Below are 17,434 nucleotides of genomic sequence, written 5' to 3'. Positions count from 1 at the left end.
GCTTGTTTTTACATGAACCCGACTCAGAGATACATTTATCAAGCAACTCGGTGGCCTATGCACAGCATAGAAATCAGTTCAGGAATACCACTTTGGAATGGTTCAGTACATGTACATATACTGTTCTAAAACTGAATAAAACATGTTGCTATTGCAATCCTAATGCACGCCTTCTTATCACCAAATGTGGCGAGAATAATGGCTGAAAACAGTACCATTCTTATTATTTGCTTTAGCCTCTTCTAGATTAAAATGGCAATTACTAAATAACATAAATTTTATTTGCTTAAAAAAAAAAAACCAGACGTACTCTTCCTTTTTTAACCCTCATGTGATACAATACAACACACGTATTTTTATGATACATAGTAGCATGTTTTATAATATTTTTATTAAAGTTTACAAATGCAAAAATAAAATAAAAAAATTACTGCAAACTAAGAAGAACATAAAAAGTAAAATAAAGTAAAATAAAATAAAAAAAATTACTGCAAACTAAGAAGAACATAAAAAGTAAAATAAAGTAAAATAAAATAAAAAAAATTACTGCAAACTAAGAAGAACATAAAAAGTAAAATAAAGTAAAATAAAATAAAAATATTTATTTAAAAATGATTTCTTTTTTCTCCAAATAAGAACAAAACCTTCAGGAATTTATGACAATTTCTGATATTTTAATAAAATATTTGTACTTTCCATAACTCATATATATATATATATATATATATATATATATATCAATGGATAAATTACACAATTTCATCATTCACTCTGAATCAGCAAAAGTCCATTAAGAGCTATAGGAATAACATATATGCATGTAGGTATGTAGGTATGTGTACACACACACGCACACACACACACACAGATTTCTTACAATTATTTTCAAAATCTTCCTATATATTTTTGTAAAATTTTAAACAACTCACAGGAAATGTTCTTTCACATCCATATGGCCTCTCTTTATAACTTTTCAAAATCAACTAGTCACCCTTTTGCTTTTCATTCAAAAATAAGTTTAAAAATAAATTTCTTTTTATTTTTATTCTTATTTTGTAAAAAAAAAAGTATTTAATCAATGATAAAATGAAATTCAGCTGTATAATGAAATTTGGCCTTCTGAAGATTCTTAACATCCAAAAACTCATTAACAAGCAACATGCTAAGATGTTTAAGAGAGGAGGTGTATGAACCTAGTATCAATTTAAAGGCACTGAACCATGGTTTAAGTGAGATGTCGTTCCCCCAGCTCACAGATCTCTAAAACAGTCTTACAGTCTCTTAATGGGAAACCTCTGTATGGAGCATTGTGAGCAACTCAGCTCTTTCCTTATCTATAGATGTGAATTCATTGGATTCCTTTTCTGAGCTGACTCTGCCATTACTTCCCCATGTAAGTTTAATTTTTATGAATAACGTATTGTTGTATTATGACCACTGCTATCAAAATCAAACCCAGTTTGTTTTATCTAACTTGTTTATAAATCCTGGGATGATTTTCATGATGCATTATATTACTTGTCCTTTTAAATAATAAGAAACTATGGCTATATAGGGCTGTTATAATCAACACATGAAAAACTGGGATAATGGCCCAAAGCCAATGAAACCAAAGTCTATATTTATTACAGAGCAAGATACAATTGACAAAGAAACTCAGGTCACCATCTAATTTTAATCACAAACTCAAGGATTAAGCCGTACGTTAAAATGATGCGGGAAGTAAAATACAATGGTATTTCCTGTGCTTGCCACACAAGCAGATTAGGAGAAAACCATTGAAACACTATAAGAACTGAGGGTGAGGTCCTGCCTTAGCTTCTATCCTAAAAAAGTGATGGAAAACATGATTACAATAGATTTACTGTATTTAAAGAAATTGGGGGAAAATGCTTTGTTTTCAGGAAGATGAAATTCTGCCTTACCAACCTTTAACATGACTTACAATTTAAGAACATAGAAACACAAGAAGACCTTTACTGGATCAGGTCAAGAGCATATCTAGTCCAGTAATCTGACAAGCACATCAGACAGATGAATTGTGCATAAAGGGTAAATTCTCTTCCACTGGTGCTCCTTAACAACCTGTTTTTTTTTTTTATCTATAGCAGCCAGGACAAAGAGCCCCCCCCCCTCCATTTTTCTATGCTCTAAAAATGCGTTGAGTTCCTTTTAAAATAATCAAAATTGGTGACCATTTTATCTGATATTACAATTTTAACTATTTGTTGCATTGGCTCTAATTTTCCTTTCCTTTAGATAATAAATGAGAGGAGAAAACCTGCGCTCTATATTTCCAAGCTATGTATGATTTTATAAATGCATTTATGTATGATTTTATAAATCTATAAAATTTAGAGAGCCAGTTTGATTTAATGCTTAAGGCACCAAGCTAGAAACCAGGTGACTTTGGATTCTAGTCCCGCCTTAGGCATGGAAATCAACTGGGTGACTTTGGGCCAATCACTGACTCTCAGCATAGCCCTGCTCATTCCACGGGTTTGGCTGCAGAGGAGAAAGGAATATTAGGTTCATTGGCTAGCTTGAACTATGTATAAAAATAATTAAAAAGAATATAAATTTTAAAAAAAATCCATCCAGAACACTTTTGGAACATAGAAAACTTGTCATATTATGCTGTTATATAGTACTACTTTAGTTACTATAACTAGTCTTACTTTAAAGTAAGAGTGATACTCCGCTTTACTGAATTTCTCATGATATTCTTTTTTTTTTTAGTTCTTAGTTTTCTGGGTACATCCATATATCTATGGCTGAAAGTAAGACATTAAACTGTCATATGCTCTTTTTTTGTTTAATTCACTTAAAATACATGTTCTTGTGCCTGGATTATATCTGTGTCTATGTGGCATTTCATTTTTAGAATCACCTGCACCAACTCCTAGAATTGAAAACATTCAATGACTGGTGATTGGAACACAGTCTTGCACTTTAGTGTTGGCAGCTGCTCATTGAAATGATGAGAAAGACACAAGCACATGAGCTGATTTCTTGCATTCATGGTATTTGATACTTTGATGGTAGCTAAGTTATAGCTTTCTTTTTCATTTATTATGGTAATGGAAAAAAATACTTTTTATCCCTACAACCCATATGGTTGTTTGGCTTGTATCAGTGGCATTTAAAAAAAAAACTATAACAATTTAAAATTAATTGTGGTTAGTCAACTATGGAACTTATCCAAACTGTCCTGAATGGTGTTATTAAAACAAGACAATGTACTGTGAAAGTATATATATATATATATATATATGTTTTCGTAGATTTTCACGGGTGTAGGTATGCTGGTTTTGTTGTATTCGGGTCTTTTCCCGTGTAAGGTTGAGATTGTCTTTGCAACGTTTCGGCAGGATCACACCTGCCATCTTCAAGCTGTGGGCTTAAAATGGGAACGGAGCTGCCGTCTTTCTGTAAGTCTTGGAAGCCACCACCCCATCCCCTCCCACCAAGACTTACAGAAAGACGGCAGCTCCGTTCCCATTTTAAGCCCACAGCTTGAAGATGGCAGGTGTGATCCTGCCGAAACGTTGCAAAGACAATCTCAACCTTACACGGGAAAAGACCCGAATACAACAAAACCAGCATATATATATATATAAATAAAATGTACACACACACACACACACACACACACACACACACACACACACATATATATATATATATATATGTATTTATGTTACAACCCCTGGTATGACTAAATAAATAAAGTCTCCCTTTATTTATTTATCAGTACAATTACAACATATATATATATATTGCCGTTCCATTGGAAGGGAAAACACTTCACTATATTTGCATAGCTGAATTGCAAGGAAAGCTTTTCAATCATTTCCTCCTGACCTTCTGTTTGAACACAGCTCTCTAGAAATCTGTCTTGGCTCAAAACCTCTCTGCCCTTGTTAGTGGGAAATTACAGGGCTGGACAGCATTAAAATACTCAGAAGGCAGATTGCAATTTTCTCTCCCCTCCCCAGTCTTTTTAATGAACTGCATGTTCATTATAGGGGAAGTCTGAAAATTAAACAGCACAAACTAGATTTTTCTAACAATCTCTGTACTTGGGAAAACAGATGGAGAACTGCTGGCATTTAAAAGGGAAAACATCTAACAAAATTATACTTCTTCATGATAAACTTTGCACCCACTTTTATCCTAATGCGTATAAGCTTCAAGGGTGTTTATGATCACCAGGATGCTACTGTATAAGCTGTGATTTTTGCCTCATTAGACTTTCTATGCAGTCAACAAAAACTCATGAAGCCACTAAATGAGTATTATTCCACCCGTTGTAAACATACTCATGCTCATGAAAATGTCACTGATCTCCATAAATAAGCAAACAGCGCATGAAAAAACAAGTTTATTTTTTTCTTTGCTTATTTACTTACTATAGTTTGAATGCTGCTCAGCTCCAAATGGCTCTGTGGGCCAATTATATCAAGCAACACAACAATAAAATCATTAAAATAGAATAATAATCAAAATAACATCAAACACTTCTTAATCATAAAAGATAATAATTAAAACAATTTAAATTACCCAAACCTATTTAACAGAAGCAGGTCATCTACATTGTCTCTCAATGCTTTCATTAAAGCTGTATTTTCTTCAAAATCCCAATAAGGAGTGATATTATATAAATATTGACCAGGAAAGAAGATTTACAGGTGTCTTTTAATAAATTTCTTTGGATAATATTACATATTTTGCAAGTATACATCTAGTATCTTTATTGAGTTGGAAGACATATACAATAGATAGACAGAGTCAGACAGATAGTGATGGACAGACAGATTTTGACTTACCCTAGTCGTGTAGGCTGCTTCAGGATCATCTTCTAGAACCCGGGACATACCAAAATCAGAAACTTTACAGACCAAGTTGCTGTTAACTAGTATGTTTCGAGCAGCTAGATCTCTATGAACATAACTCATGTCAGACAAATACTTCATTCCAGAACCAATTCCTCGGAGCATTCCTACCAACTGGATTACAGTAAATCTGCCATCGTTCTTCTGAAGGGAAGGAATAAGGAAGATAAATAAAAGAACATATTTTTGATCAATTATAAGTTGTCTTTACAACTTTTTGGAGTTTCCCTCAACCCACCATCCCAATTATATTTTACAAGTGAATAAAGATGGTCTTTATGAAGTTGCACTAATGTCTGTACTGATAAAGTAAATTCAAGCCGGCATTAGATAACAAATTGGTGCTCTCTGATTCTTTCCCTAAGCTACTTGTAGGAAATCCTAAATATATCATACTAAACATGCTGACTTTGTTGATAACTCACTTAAAAAGTGAGGTAATAAAGGTGAACCATTTCTAAAAATCCAGCAGGAAGTATTCAAACTTTACTAGTGAGAAAAGTAATATATTCTATACTTGAGGATTGTATTCCTCCTTGGGACCAAGACCTCCTGTTGCTCAGTTCTCAAGGGATGAGGCATCTTTTAAAAACTCTGGTACTGTACTATATTACTTTCTTTCTTGCCATTGAGCCCTATAATTAACTGGCAAAATATAATCCTGTGCTTTTTGCACTAGCTTCCTGGGATATATGGAATGTTCCCATTTTAATTAACCAACAACAACGTGAGACTTTTAATAAGCATTTTAATCAAACCTGCTTCTGAGTAAACATGGATTATTTAGAGCTTATTTTATGGTTCACTTACCCTCCCAGCAATAGAAATATGGAAAAATGCCCTAGTAAGCATCTCCAAACATAATTCTATTTCATCTTGAAACTCCAATAGATAAACAAAGATATTAAAGTTTTTCTCTCTTTAGGTTTTATTACATGCCAAGTACCTACCCTGAGAAAGGCATCCAAAGAACCATTCTCCATGTACTCAGTTATAATCATGACGGGTTTACCTAGAAGTTGGAGATTAAAAAACAGAGTTCATAGATGCAGACAATTGGGTCAATGGATAAGGCTTTTTTTAAAAAAAAACTATTTTTTAAAAAATACGGAACAACTTCCAACCTATAGAATGAGCCAGAAAACAAATAATGTAAAAGTATTAGTGAGTTTCAGCCAGAAAATTAGCACTTAAGCTAACTCACTGACAAGGTCTTTAACTACAGTACACATCATAATCTCCAGAGAGTATAAGAATCCATAATTGCTCACTAAAGAGAAATGGAGATGCAGTAATAGACCAAATAGGCCTATTTGCACTTGGAGTAACGTAAAGATAATTGCATCATTTGCTAGACAGTTTGTATGTCTGTAGGCATTTGGCTGGAAAAAAAAATCAAACTTATAGTTTGAAAGATATAGCCTGTCAGCTGTAAGCAAAGATCCAGGTGTGGCATTCAAGAATAATTTTATTTCTCTTTATTTAATTTATGATTTATATTTAATGTTTTAATCTTGCTTTATTCATTTGTCTTATCCTGAAAAGGCATGGGCCAATTAGTTATCAAACTCTACTCCAGAAAAGCCTAATTTTAATACAAAGTTGAAAACTAACCTTGGGTTGTCCATAAGTGATGGCATGCTAATCATTATGCTTTGACTCCATTATTATCTAATGGCGGCCATTGGTGTATTTATTCATAGACTATTTTAACACTATTTAATTCTTAAAGTGTCTTTTACGCATATTTATATATTTTTTTAGAATCATCTGAAGATCCATTTGTGTAACACTATTTTTTTTTTAATAGAAGGCCCATGCTTCATTGTAGATAGACTTTCTGCAATTAAGTGCATTGTCCTGTGAGGGACACAAATAATGTTTCCTTTTATTAAAATTTGATTTTAATATGTCATGAATAGATCACAAAATGGGATATAATTCAAAGGAAGGAAGGAAGGAAGGAAGGAAGGAAGGAAGGAAGGAAGGAAGGAAGGAAGGAAGGAAGGAAGGAAGGAAGGAAGGAAGGAAGGAAGGAAGGAAGGAAGGATCTGCTGAAACATTTATCTGAGAAAATTGGTCCTGGAAAATATTTTCATACTGAAAAACTGCTATAATTATTTCTAGATTAGCATCTATTTCACCCAGTATGTTATCTCAGCATGTTGTAATTCTAGTATAGTTTCTCTTTATAAATATTTTTATTAGAAAACAATATACTATAGAACATTAATAAGCTGAAGCTTTTTTATCATTTTCATTTTTAGTGAGGGATGTCTACCTTAATTCCAATTTCTTTGACATGGAAATATTCACAGCCCTTCACATTTCAACCATTGCCAAAACATTCTATCCCCTGATCTTGTTCAACATTTGTTTATAAGAAACATTTTTCTATGAATTACAAATCAGGCATCTATGACCCTCTACTATCTTATTTGCACAAGCAATGACTCCTTTCTCACCCCAAATGCAGAAATCAAAGGCAGGCACATTAGTATGAATTTAGACATTCTGACTAGGAATTCAATTATTTAAAGACAAAGGCTAAGCAAAGCCATTTGTCTTTATGTGTGAACATTCACCTCTCCTCACATTCATCATTGAAAATTGAATCTACTTAGTGCCAGTCTATGTATATATGTGACACAGGCTCTTTGCAACATGTCTAAAGTTACCTAACAAATATATTTAAAGGAATTTTAATTAATTTCTTCAATTAAAATACATTTTATAAACTTAAAGAACTATCATAACTTTTCAGATGAATATATTAATTAATGGCTCTATTATACCTAAACAGAGAGTAGCTAACACAAGAATAAGGAGACAAATATGGCATGAAAATATTGTCTAATTCTATTGAGCTTTAATTTCTGCTTCAACATATCATATAACCTGGAAATGGGTGATCTAAAGGAACCCATATTCCTGGTTCAAATTGGTTTCTACTCTGGACAGTAATTGTCTAATGCAAAATGTGATATATATTATAGAGATTAACAACATTCTGAAATTTCAGAGCAAGTATGCTCAAAATAGCTGTCATAGGAGTTTTATATATTTACAAAATAGCTACCACATTGGTCATAGCTAATCACAGATATTTTTTTTTCCAAAAGGCAAACATTTCAGTGAAACCTCTGTGAATGTTTCCTTCCTTCATTAACAAATATTAAAAAGATGACCCAAAAAACCATATAGACATCAAAGCTAAGACAAGGAACATAGTGGGTATCAAAGGAGGAATTTGAAAGCTCATTTGTTTCTGATAGTATTTTGTTACCTGCTGTGTTAAACATGTTGATAATCTACTAGACCTAGATAACCATATAAGATTGTTGTAGAATCTCAACACTTATCCATTGACTAGCGAAATGGAGCCTGATCTGCAAGCTTTTGGTAAATATGAAACACTAGGTATAGTCAGAAGTTCTGATACCATTTTGCTTTATAGGTAGGAGATGGAAAAGGGACAGAATGATGTTAAATTCAATACAAATGTTACTGTTCATTTCTACTATAAACTAGGGAAATTATTCATTTGCAAAATGCTACTAAAATTCAACAGCATGTTTCTTGGAGTCAACTCCCAATCCAAAAAAAGAAGTTTGAAATTTAAATTTAAAATTTCAATTTACGACTAATGGTGTATCTATACTACCTTGTTCCCTCTCCTATCATTTTATTCCCACAAACATCAGACAGTCCAACAATCTACATTATGTTATAATTTCAGGATTCATAAATGCACTATATGTTAACCAACTCCTAATAATTTTACAAAGAAAACTGATAAGGGTTTGTTTACTAAAACCTGGATATGTTTATAAAGGCTTACACTCTAGGAAATCAGGCTTCAAAATTCACTTGTTTTGGCCTACAACCTTCTGTTGGAAATTTTAAATCATTTTAATGCAGTGACAAGTACATTATGCAAATACGATCTAGTCATTTATAACTGTTACAGCTGTAACAGCTTGGAGGTTAAAAGCCTCAGTGGGGTTTCAGTATAAAGATTCCCCTGTTGATTGTCTGGTTTATTAAGGTGATATAAAAATCACTATACTAAACATGCTGTGGACCAAGCAGAAATGTCTTCTTTAATGAAAAATACCTCTAAAATCATTTAAATTGTTTATGTCTTAATTGAAAATACTGTAGAAACTAGGAATCTTTCTTACAAACATCAGGAATTAGCTACAAAGAAGTGTCAGAACTTATTCAAAATTCTGAAACTGTAAGCAATCTATCATTATATGTTTTTAAGTACGTTTTAAATGTTTGAAGTAGGCAGACTTTATAAAGAAGAATCAGCAAGATACAAAGTAAAAACTCTGATTTCAAACACATTATCTTCAAAAATGTACTTACATATCTTGCTTAGAATCAGAAACTAAATTACATTTTGGTCATATAATTCCTAAATCCAATTTAAGAAAATGTCCAAAATTATAATTTTGGGGATTGTCTAATACTAAGTGTTGGAAGAATGTGGGAGTTTTGAAATCTTTCTCTTTCCCTTCATCATTATGGCTTACAGAATTATATTGATTTGCTGATGGTAACTTTCTGCCTTTAAAACTTATCAGAAGGAGAAGAGAAGGTGATTTCATTGGCTGAATAGGAAATCATGGGTTAAATTCAGAGTTTTCCTTGGAAACAAAAAGGAAACAACAACAAAACTTTTTGAAGTTGCAAGCAAAATTTTTAATTGTTTTCCTTCTGCTGATAATATACCATGCAATTTATTTCTGACTAATCACCTGACTCTCAAGATTGGGTTTTGAGTGGATAAGGTACTTAGAGATGACTACATTGTTTGTATTTATCTGGTTTCATTCAGTTATGATCTTCACAACAATACTTTTATTTATTTATTTTTAGCTAAGGAAGCTTCACAGATGCATTTTAATTCTGGCCTGAAAATTAGGACAGTTGGCTTGTACCTCATTCTTCCTGAGACCAGACTTAATTGATATGCTGAATATTAACTGCTTTAAAAGCAAGAAACCAAGTGTTGTCTAATATGGGAGAAAATGCATAAATGAAAGAAATCAGCAAATAATACGTCTCATGTTAAGGGCAAAGAGGGTTTTGTTTTGAAAAGCTTCCTGTCTTCACAGCTGAGTCCAAAATCTTTTTTAAAGTTTTCAACATTGCACTGTGCTTCAACTTTTATTAAACACAAACACATACATACACACTCACACACACAGATATACAGAGGGAGAAAGAGAGGAAGAGAGAGAAAAATATTACTTTCCTTCCTTCCTCAATACTACCACATTATCACTGCCTCATAATTTTTAAAAATAATGGGGTGGGGGCTTTTTTAACCGTTCACAATTTCTAAATCAAACAATTCTTCTACCATTTTCATCCTGTTCTTTTAAAAGTTGTGGTTCCTTGTTAAATTATGCATAAGTTGCTTCAAGATAAGGTATCAGCTGCAATGATAAAACCATTTACTGCTGACAACAAGATTAATGACTAGTCCTGCACTGATTTCCGTGGATTTCAGTGGATCTATTCCATCTGTCATTTTACAGAAAGAAATGGGAGTGGGAGGAACCTCTGCACTGATTTTATTTCATAGAAACTTTCAGTTTGCTCTGCTAAAATCATGGCCTGATACACATTAGTGACAGATCACGGCCAACATACATTTAGTGACTACTCCTTCCAAGTGGATGATGTTGGGATGATCAAATTGTCCCATTATGCTGGCCTCACTCAAAAAGTCCCTTCTTTGTTTGTCTGTGTAGCCAGCTTTCAGAGTTTTAATAGCCACACAGATCTCCCTCTTCCCTGGAACCTTGAGACGGCCACTGCAAACTTCACCAAATTCACCTGCAGGAAAAAAAAGCACAATCAAAAGGAATCTGCTGATACACATACATTATTTTAACGCAATTAAGACCTGACCACATTCCTTCCATTACACCCAGAGAAGCTTTTGTCTGATTTAGGCTGCATGCAATCCCAAAGTCCCTTTGCAACTTCCAACTGCGCAGTTCCTGTAGATTTCATTTACCATCATTTAAAAACTTGGAGTACCATTCAACATCCAAATGTATTTTTGACCTAGAGCTATATATTTACATCACTGTTATGTTTATTGCATTCTTTTTTCCTCCTTCTCGGCCCCAAAAATTAAGCACAATCTGTGGGCACACAAAGATTGTGCATCTTCATTCAAATGAGGATTATGTATAGTTTGGTTTATGGTATGCCAACTTCATTGGATTTATTTTATTATTTGCTCTTTTTGTTTATTTGAAAAAATACTATAGAAGTTATATAGAAGTTATATTCAATAACTTGTAAAAACAGAAATATAATAGACTTGTTCCAGTCATCTAAATTAATGTGTTGAAAACTTAAAAACTGGGTCTCCTCAGAGACACTGTAAACTATTTTATTCAAATGTTTTTGAAAATTGCCTGAAGACTGACAATATAAAGATGGAACAGAATGTTTAAATTAAAAAAATTAAACCAACAATTCAACACCTCAGTAAGCCTTCCACCATTATAAATTCAGTGCTAAAATGATGTCTTAAGCTTACCAACACCTATGACTTTTTCAATCTTTATGCATGAGGCATCAATTTCTTTGGCAAATTCCCGCACAGCTTGGTTGGGATCCTCATAGGTAAAGGGATCTACATAGGTTCTGACACCTAGAATGCAAATACGATTTTCTGAAAACTTAAGAATTATATACAAGAAATATCAAGAATTATATACAAGATACAGTAGATAGTGAAGAAACATTGCTGCATGTCCACAGAGGATTATAAAAACTAAAGAAAATAATATACTCAAAAATACATTACTCTCATGAATACATTACACAGATGGATAGAATACATTAAAGTCAGATCCTATAACAAAGACTATACATTTGTGAGAGATGGCAAGATGTTTTCTTGAGTTCCGACAATAAGTTTGACTTTTCAATAGCTTACATCAAGAACAACAATGAGTATGCTCATCCTTAAATTTTCTATTGATTCCTATGTCCATGTAGAAAGAAGTCCAATGGGATTTAAAGAAAGGAACAATTCTTATTAGTTCTACATCTTAGAAATCTTTTCATATATTAATCATTAAAAATCATATCTATAAAAACAATTTGCAATAGCATGGAAAAGAGAAAAGGTGAATACTTTCTGTGTTCAAATACTATGCTAAATCATATATGCTTAACTATATTTTGACAATCTTAAATGACCAGAATTAATCCAACTCATTATGCCATAAATCATGGTATACATATTTTTAATAGCTTGGGCCATACAATATGTTAACAAACAAACCACAGTACAGCTGAAGGATGCAACATATAATTCCAGATTGTATATGCCAAGCCTCAGAATGTTTTTTTCCCCAAATGAAATACTTTACTTTTAAGTATCGTCTGAATACTATGTAACAGGGTTCAGCTTTTATTGGAATTTGTATGCATATAAGTTTCCTGCGGCAATTATGAGGTTACCCATAATAGAAATACAAATTCACAGTTTGAATGAAAAAGCTCCAAGTGAAGAAAACTAAGCAATAGAACTTACAAAAAAAATAATGATTATTTTTTGCTCCATATAGACTAGCTTGCAAAATGCATGCAACAGAAGAAAATCAAGGACTGCAAAATTTACCTTGATTTAAATGTTTCTCTTCATCTGCTTCTTGCTTAGCTTTACTGTATTTGCTCCTTCTGTAGAAATGGAGAAAAAAGCATTAAAGATTAAAAGAATTATCTGATTAGTGAATTATCATGCAGAGAGATTTCAGAATTCCTGGGTTATTTTACAGTATATGCCAAAATTTATTCTGTCAATTATTACAGGTTTGGGATAATTTAAGGCCTACCTGAAATAGACATTACTATATAATTTGCATTGTACTTTTATTGTCTGCATCTATAGATACATATAATCAATGGATACTTGGAGAAAATGTTTTGCACCAGTACTTTGCTATAAAACAATCTACTTCTATGATCAGACTCATTTGTTTTGATATCTGCTAATCAAAGAGTACGGTGGTACACACATCTGTGAGTTGCATTTGTTGCCAGATGGCTTATAAATATTATTCAAGGTGCTGATTATCACATATAAAATCCTTTGTGGCATAGTGCCTAGTTACGTAAAAACTGCTTATCTCCATATTCTACATATCCAGCAAGCTATGGCAGACTGAAAGCAGTTCAGGTCCTCTCAATTAAACAATGTCAAGTGTGCCTGCTGCAACATTTTCCCTCAGTAATAATACTGCTCCATAAGATGTTGGAAAACTGCTTATTCTCCCACACCATGAGGTAGGATGGTAGTGACCCTTCTAATATTTGGTTTTGCTTGGCATACTTTTTAAGACAAATGAGCGGCGTGGTGGCCTGGTGGTGAAGATCCTCGCCTTCCACTTGGAAGGTTGAGAGTTCAATCCTAGGTAGCGGCAGATGTTTCCTAGGGTGCAAAGAAAAAATATCTGCTGCAAACTCTGCATGGTGTCAGGAAGGGCATCCGGACAGTAAATGCTCAGTTCCATCCAGTCACCCCCAACTCTACCCTGAATTAAGGATTATAAAGTCATAAAAGAAAGGGTGGTTTTTTTTCTTTATAAGACAAAACTTGGTTCTTTTACTTTATTATTCTGGTTTTAACTATGTAACGTATCCAGAGTCACTGGAGAAGGCGGAGTTTCCTAGCATTTTTTTTTTAAAAAAACTTGTAAATAAATGTAGGGAAAAACTGGAGTTAATTATTATAGCCATCAGATTTGCAAATAAAATAGCTGCATTTGGGCAGTGTTGGCTGGTATTTGGGCAGTGTTTCAATGGCAACTATTAACATGTACTTGATTAAGCTGTTTATACTTTGCATAATGAAGCTTCAAGACTATTCATATTATTGTAATATGTGGCATATCTTTAATCTTCAACAAATCTTCAGTGAAGATTAAACAAGCAAAAGCAGCAAAGACATAGAAATGTAAAGGAATGTTTAAGGAAGGGATTTTCACACAGTTAGAAACAAATAACCATGTGACCCTAACATACATCTCCATAAATTCTGAAGGCCTCGGGATTCAGTTCAGGGAATGTTCTTTAAATACAAGTCTCATTAGATATAATTCAAAACATTCTTATTCTGACATCATGGTGTTTAGTCTTTTTCTTCTTTTTGCTCTTCTGGGAGCTATTAATATTTCCCAGCATCATGGCATCCATAGTTATCTTCAGGAATAGTTTGGAATATACCGAGTAGACAACAATGAAAGTATCAATCACTTGTAGCCAATTATGATATTCTTTCAAAAGTCTTAGTCAAGCCATAAGACTTTGGAATTACAGGCCTTGCAATCTTTACACATTTCAAAGATATCAAAATGGCTAAAGTTGATTACGCTATTTTAATTATTACTAAACAGATATTTGTAAATAAAATACTAAAAAGATGCCACAGGAAGACACAAAGTAATACCAAATTTGATGTCTCTAAAAGTGTCATGAACAAAATTCAATCTGCATGCAAACTATGCTCCTGAGGCTGTGGAGTCCTGCATCATAACCATGCCCAATTTTCACAAGTACATGACAGTTTAAACATTATATCAACATTTCAATCAGAATCTTGACACAGACATAGATTTCTGTTCAAATACGGGAGAGAAAAGTTTACCGTGCAAACATATATAGGTTTATTATGCATTTAATCATAGTTAACAAGCTGCTCACTTTAATATATTCCTATCATGCCCTATAATGATTGGAATAAACGTTTTTATATATTTATGAATGATACATTGTTCAGAGGAAATAAACCTAATAAACACTTTTTATCTTCAATTAACAAGAGAATGTAAAAAAAATCAAACTCTAAAGAAGGGGCAAGTAAAAGAGGGCAGGGACTTCTTTTAGTCTGTTAATTATACCCTATTAAGGTCTAACAGAGGCTTCCCAACCCACTCGTTACTTAAGTTCTATCTTTATCACCTGTTGAGCTTTTACCCAGAATTGGAGACTACTGGGGCTTTTTATTTTGAAAAGATACTCCTTTCTTTCTTCCTCCCTTTTGCTTGTTTAGTCATCAGGAGGGTCTGGAAAATGCTCAGGATGCCTGAGGAATGCTGGACACAAACTGACATTTGTAGACAGCTTACCTGAATGACAGCAAAGGAGGCTTTTGTCATATTCAGTTCAATAATTACAGGGATTTGGGTGACAGTGGTTAAATGGAAGGCGGGGTTCAGGAAGGGAATACAAGTGCTGTGAAAAAAAACCCCAGGGGTCAGAGATCCAGGCAAGTCTACAGGTGGGATTTAGAGATAAAGAAAAGGTGGGTCTTAAACCTGGAGGGCACAATACAGCACATGACAAAAAGTAAGTGCCAAGGGTATTAGCAGGTATTATAAAGAAGCAGCATGCAATCTACATTCTTCTTTCCTAGTCAATGCATCAGTTTGCAATGTCAGCATTCACAAAGTAAAGTGGAAACACAAAGACCAACAAAAAGCTTAAAGAAGCTTGGATACTCTGTTGAATTAGAAGAGTGTGACCATACAGGTTTCCCCAAATTATCAGTACAAGGCAATGGAACTCTTAGTTACTGAATCCTAAATTATTTGATTTAGTGATTATAATAAACAGCAATACATCACCTAATAAGATAAAATAAAACACATTAAACTATTCATTTTCCTTTTTTAATGAAAAAGCAATGAAAACCTCTTACTGAACAGTTTTCCATTTCGTTTCTTTTAACCAACTACCTTTTATTTACTTACTGAAAACTTTATATCCTGCCCATTCAAGGGCAATATAATACTGGTATAAGCCTTAGAAAATAGTATAAACATATAATAAAAACACCCAAACATATTACAAACCAAAAAATAGTGCAAGCAAATAAATAATATCAAATACAGAAGACCATCTATAGAATTAATTCTGAGATTAACGAAACGTAAGTAAAATGCATGGTTTAAAATAGCTCTGTTTAATGGAAACTGTTGAGATCTTCTATTGTTTCTATTGAATTGCCATACATCATATCCTTTGACAGGCAGTAAGTTCGTTTTTCCTGCATAATATGTGACATTAGCACTGGTATCATGTCAGTAATGCAAAGCTTTACTGAAGAAATCGAACCTTGTAAGAGTGGGTACCTTTACATAAAACCACAACATCTCTGCTCCATTAGATCAATGATGCATTTGAGAAAGCTAAATAAACAGAGGAGGTGATAGCCCTCTGTGGGTTCCCAGCTGCTGGAATTTAAAGCATGATATCCAGTATTCAGGCAATATATGTATTTAGGTGAACAGGCATTAATAGTTTTAATCCTATTAATTTCTGAAATCTCTTTTTACAAATACAGTAGCTAAATTTAAGGTCAGCACAATTTATTGTAGAAATAAATTGTATAAGTACAATAACTCCAGTGTGAATCTGTCTATCATACACAATTTTTCAAATAGAAGTCCAGAATGTTCAAATAGGAAGTAGGTCAACATTAAGTAATCAGCATCAGAATCAATAAGCTGTTGGTATGACACAATAAGCATAATAAACTAGTTCATATATAAAGTAACAAAGAAGTAAGCTATTTATAAACTCTGAATACTTCATGTTTCAAAAGAGTTGACTTCCAGATAATTTCTTCCTCCTGCAGATTATCAACACTTTCAAAGATGGTATCACTGATAACCTATTAGGTGATAAACTCCATATGGCTAGCATATATAGAACCATATGGATCAAATCAAGTATCTATTTGATTCAGTATTTTGGGTCAAAAGTTGTCTACTGATGTCTTTGGGAAGCCATGAGCAGCACAAAAGTGTATCAACACATTTCAGTTCCTGGCACTGACAGACATGTTGCATTTGATAACTATCATGATCAATACTTAAGTTCAGTTTAAAAAATGTTTTCTCCTAGTGTGTGTGTGCGCGCGCACGCACATGTGCGTGCGTGCCTGCAATGTAAACAATTTAGCTTACAAGAACATTTATATTAAAGAAACAAGAGAGGGTAATGTATTAAATCTAGCTCCAGGAAATAATTGTTTTTCCTTCAACACAGAATGTGAAAATCTTACATAGAAAACTCTTTTGTCTTTAATAGTTTTTAACAGCGCTCAGCACAACTTTACACATCTATTACATACCATGATATTTGTGTTTCAATTTCAGAGCAACACACTTCAGTTCAATGGCTATTTGCATACTTTTATAATGAACTCACAAGCAGTGGGGCCAAGCATCCAAGTTTTTTATAAACCACTTATTTGTTTTTGTCAAGTAAGATACAATCATATACACATCAAATTAGTTATCTGGTTTCAGTTTTATGCTGATATCAAAGAGAATCAATAGGAGGCCAAGGGGCTGACATTTCATTTTCTAAGAAATGATCCAGTGAAGTCCAATTACTAGAGTATGTTTATCTGACTTCAGAGGTGGTGATTTAAATAAAATAAAAATGAGGAAGTGGGATAGGAATTATCTTAGAGAAACTCAACAGGAACA

The 17,434-nt window shown here is 33.2% G+C and overlaps 1 protein-coding gene across 2 annotated transcripts in view; it reads right to left on the bottom strand.

Annotated features, from left to right (window-relative positions):
- Positions 1–17,434, bottom strand: part of EPHA4 (EPH receptor A4) — a 163,874-nt gene that overhangs the window by 21,938 nt on the left and 124,502 nt on the right. The window contains exons 9-14 of one of the 2 annotated variants that reach the window (XM_081956369.1): positions 12,559–12,617; positions 11,467–11,580; positions 10,563–10,748; positions 5,846–5,907; positions 4,830–5,039; positions 4,413–4,445 (exon numbers count right to left, since the gene is read on the bottom strand). In XM_081956369.1, the coding sequence (XP_081812495.1) occupies positions 4,413–4,445; positions 4,830–5,039; positions 5,846–5,907; positions 10,563–10,748; positions 11,467–11,580; positions 12,559–12,617 (664 nt within the window). The remainder of the gene's footprint in view (positions 1–4,412; positions 4,446–4,829; positions 5,040–5,845; positions 5,908–10,562; positions 10,749–11,466; positions 11,581–12,558; positions 12,618–17,434) is intronic. The other variant, XM_081956370.1, reaches the window with a different exon arrangement.

Source organism: Natrix helvetica (assembly GCF_964273705.1).
Source record: "Natrix helvetica genome assembly, chromosome: 5".
NCBI classification, from domain to species: Eukaryota; Metazoa; Chordata; class Lepidosauria; order Squamata; family Natricidae; genus Natrix; species Natrix helvetica.
This window is presented reverse-complemented; position numbering and strand designations above follow the sequence as displayed.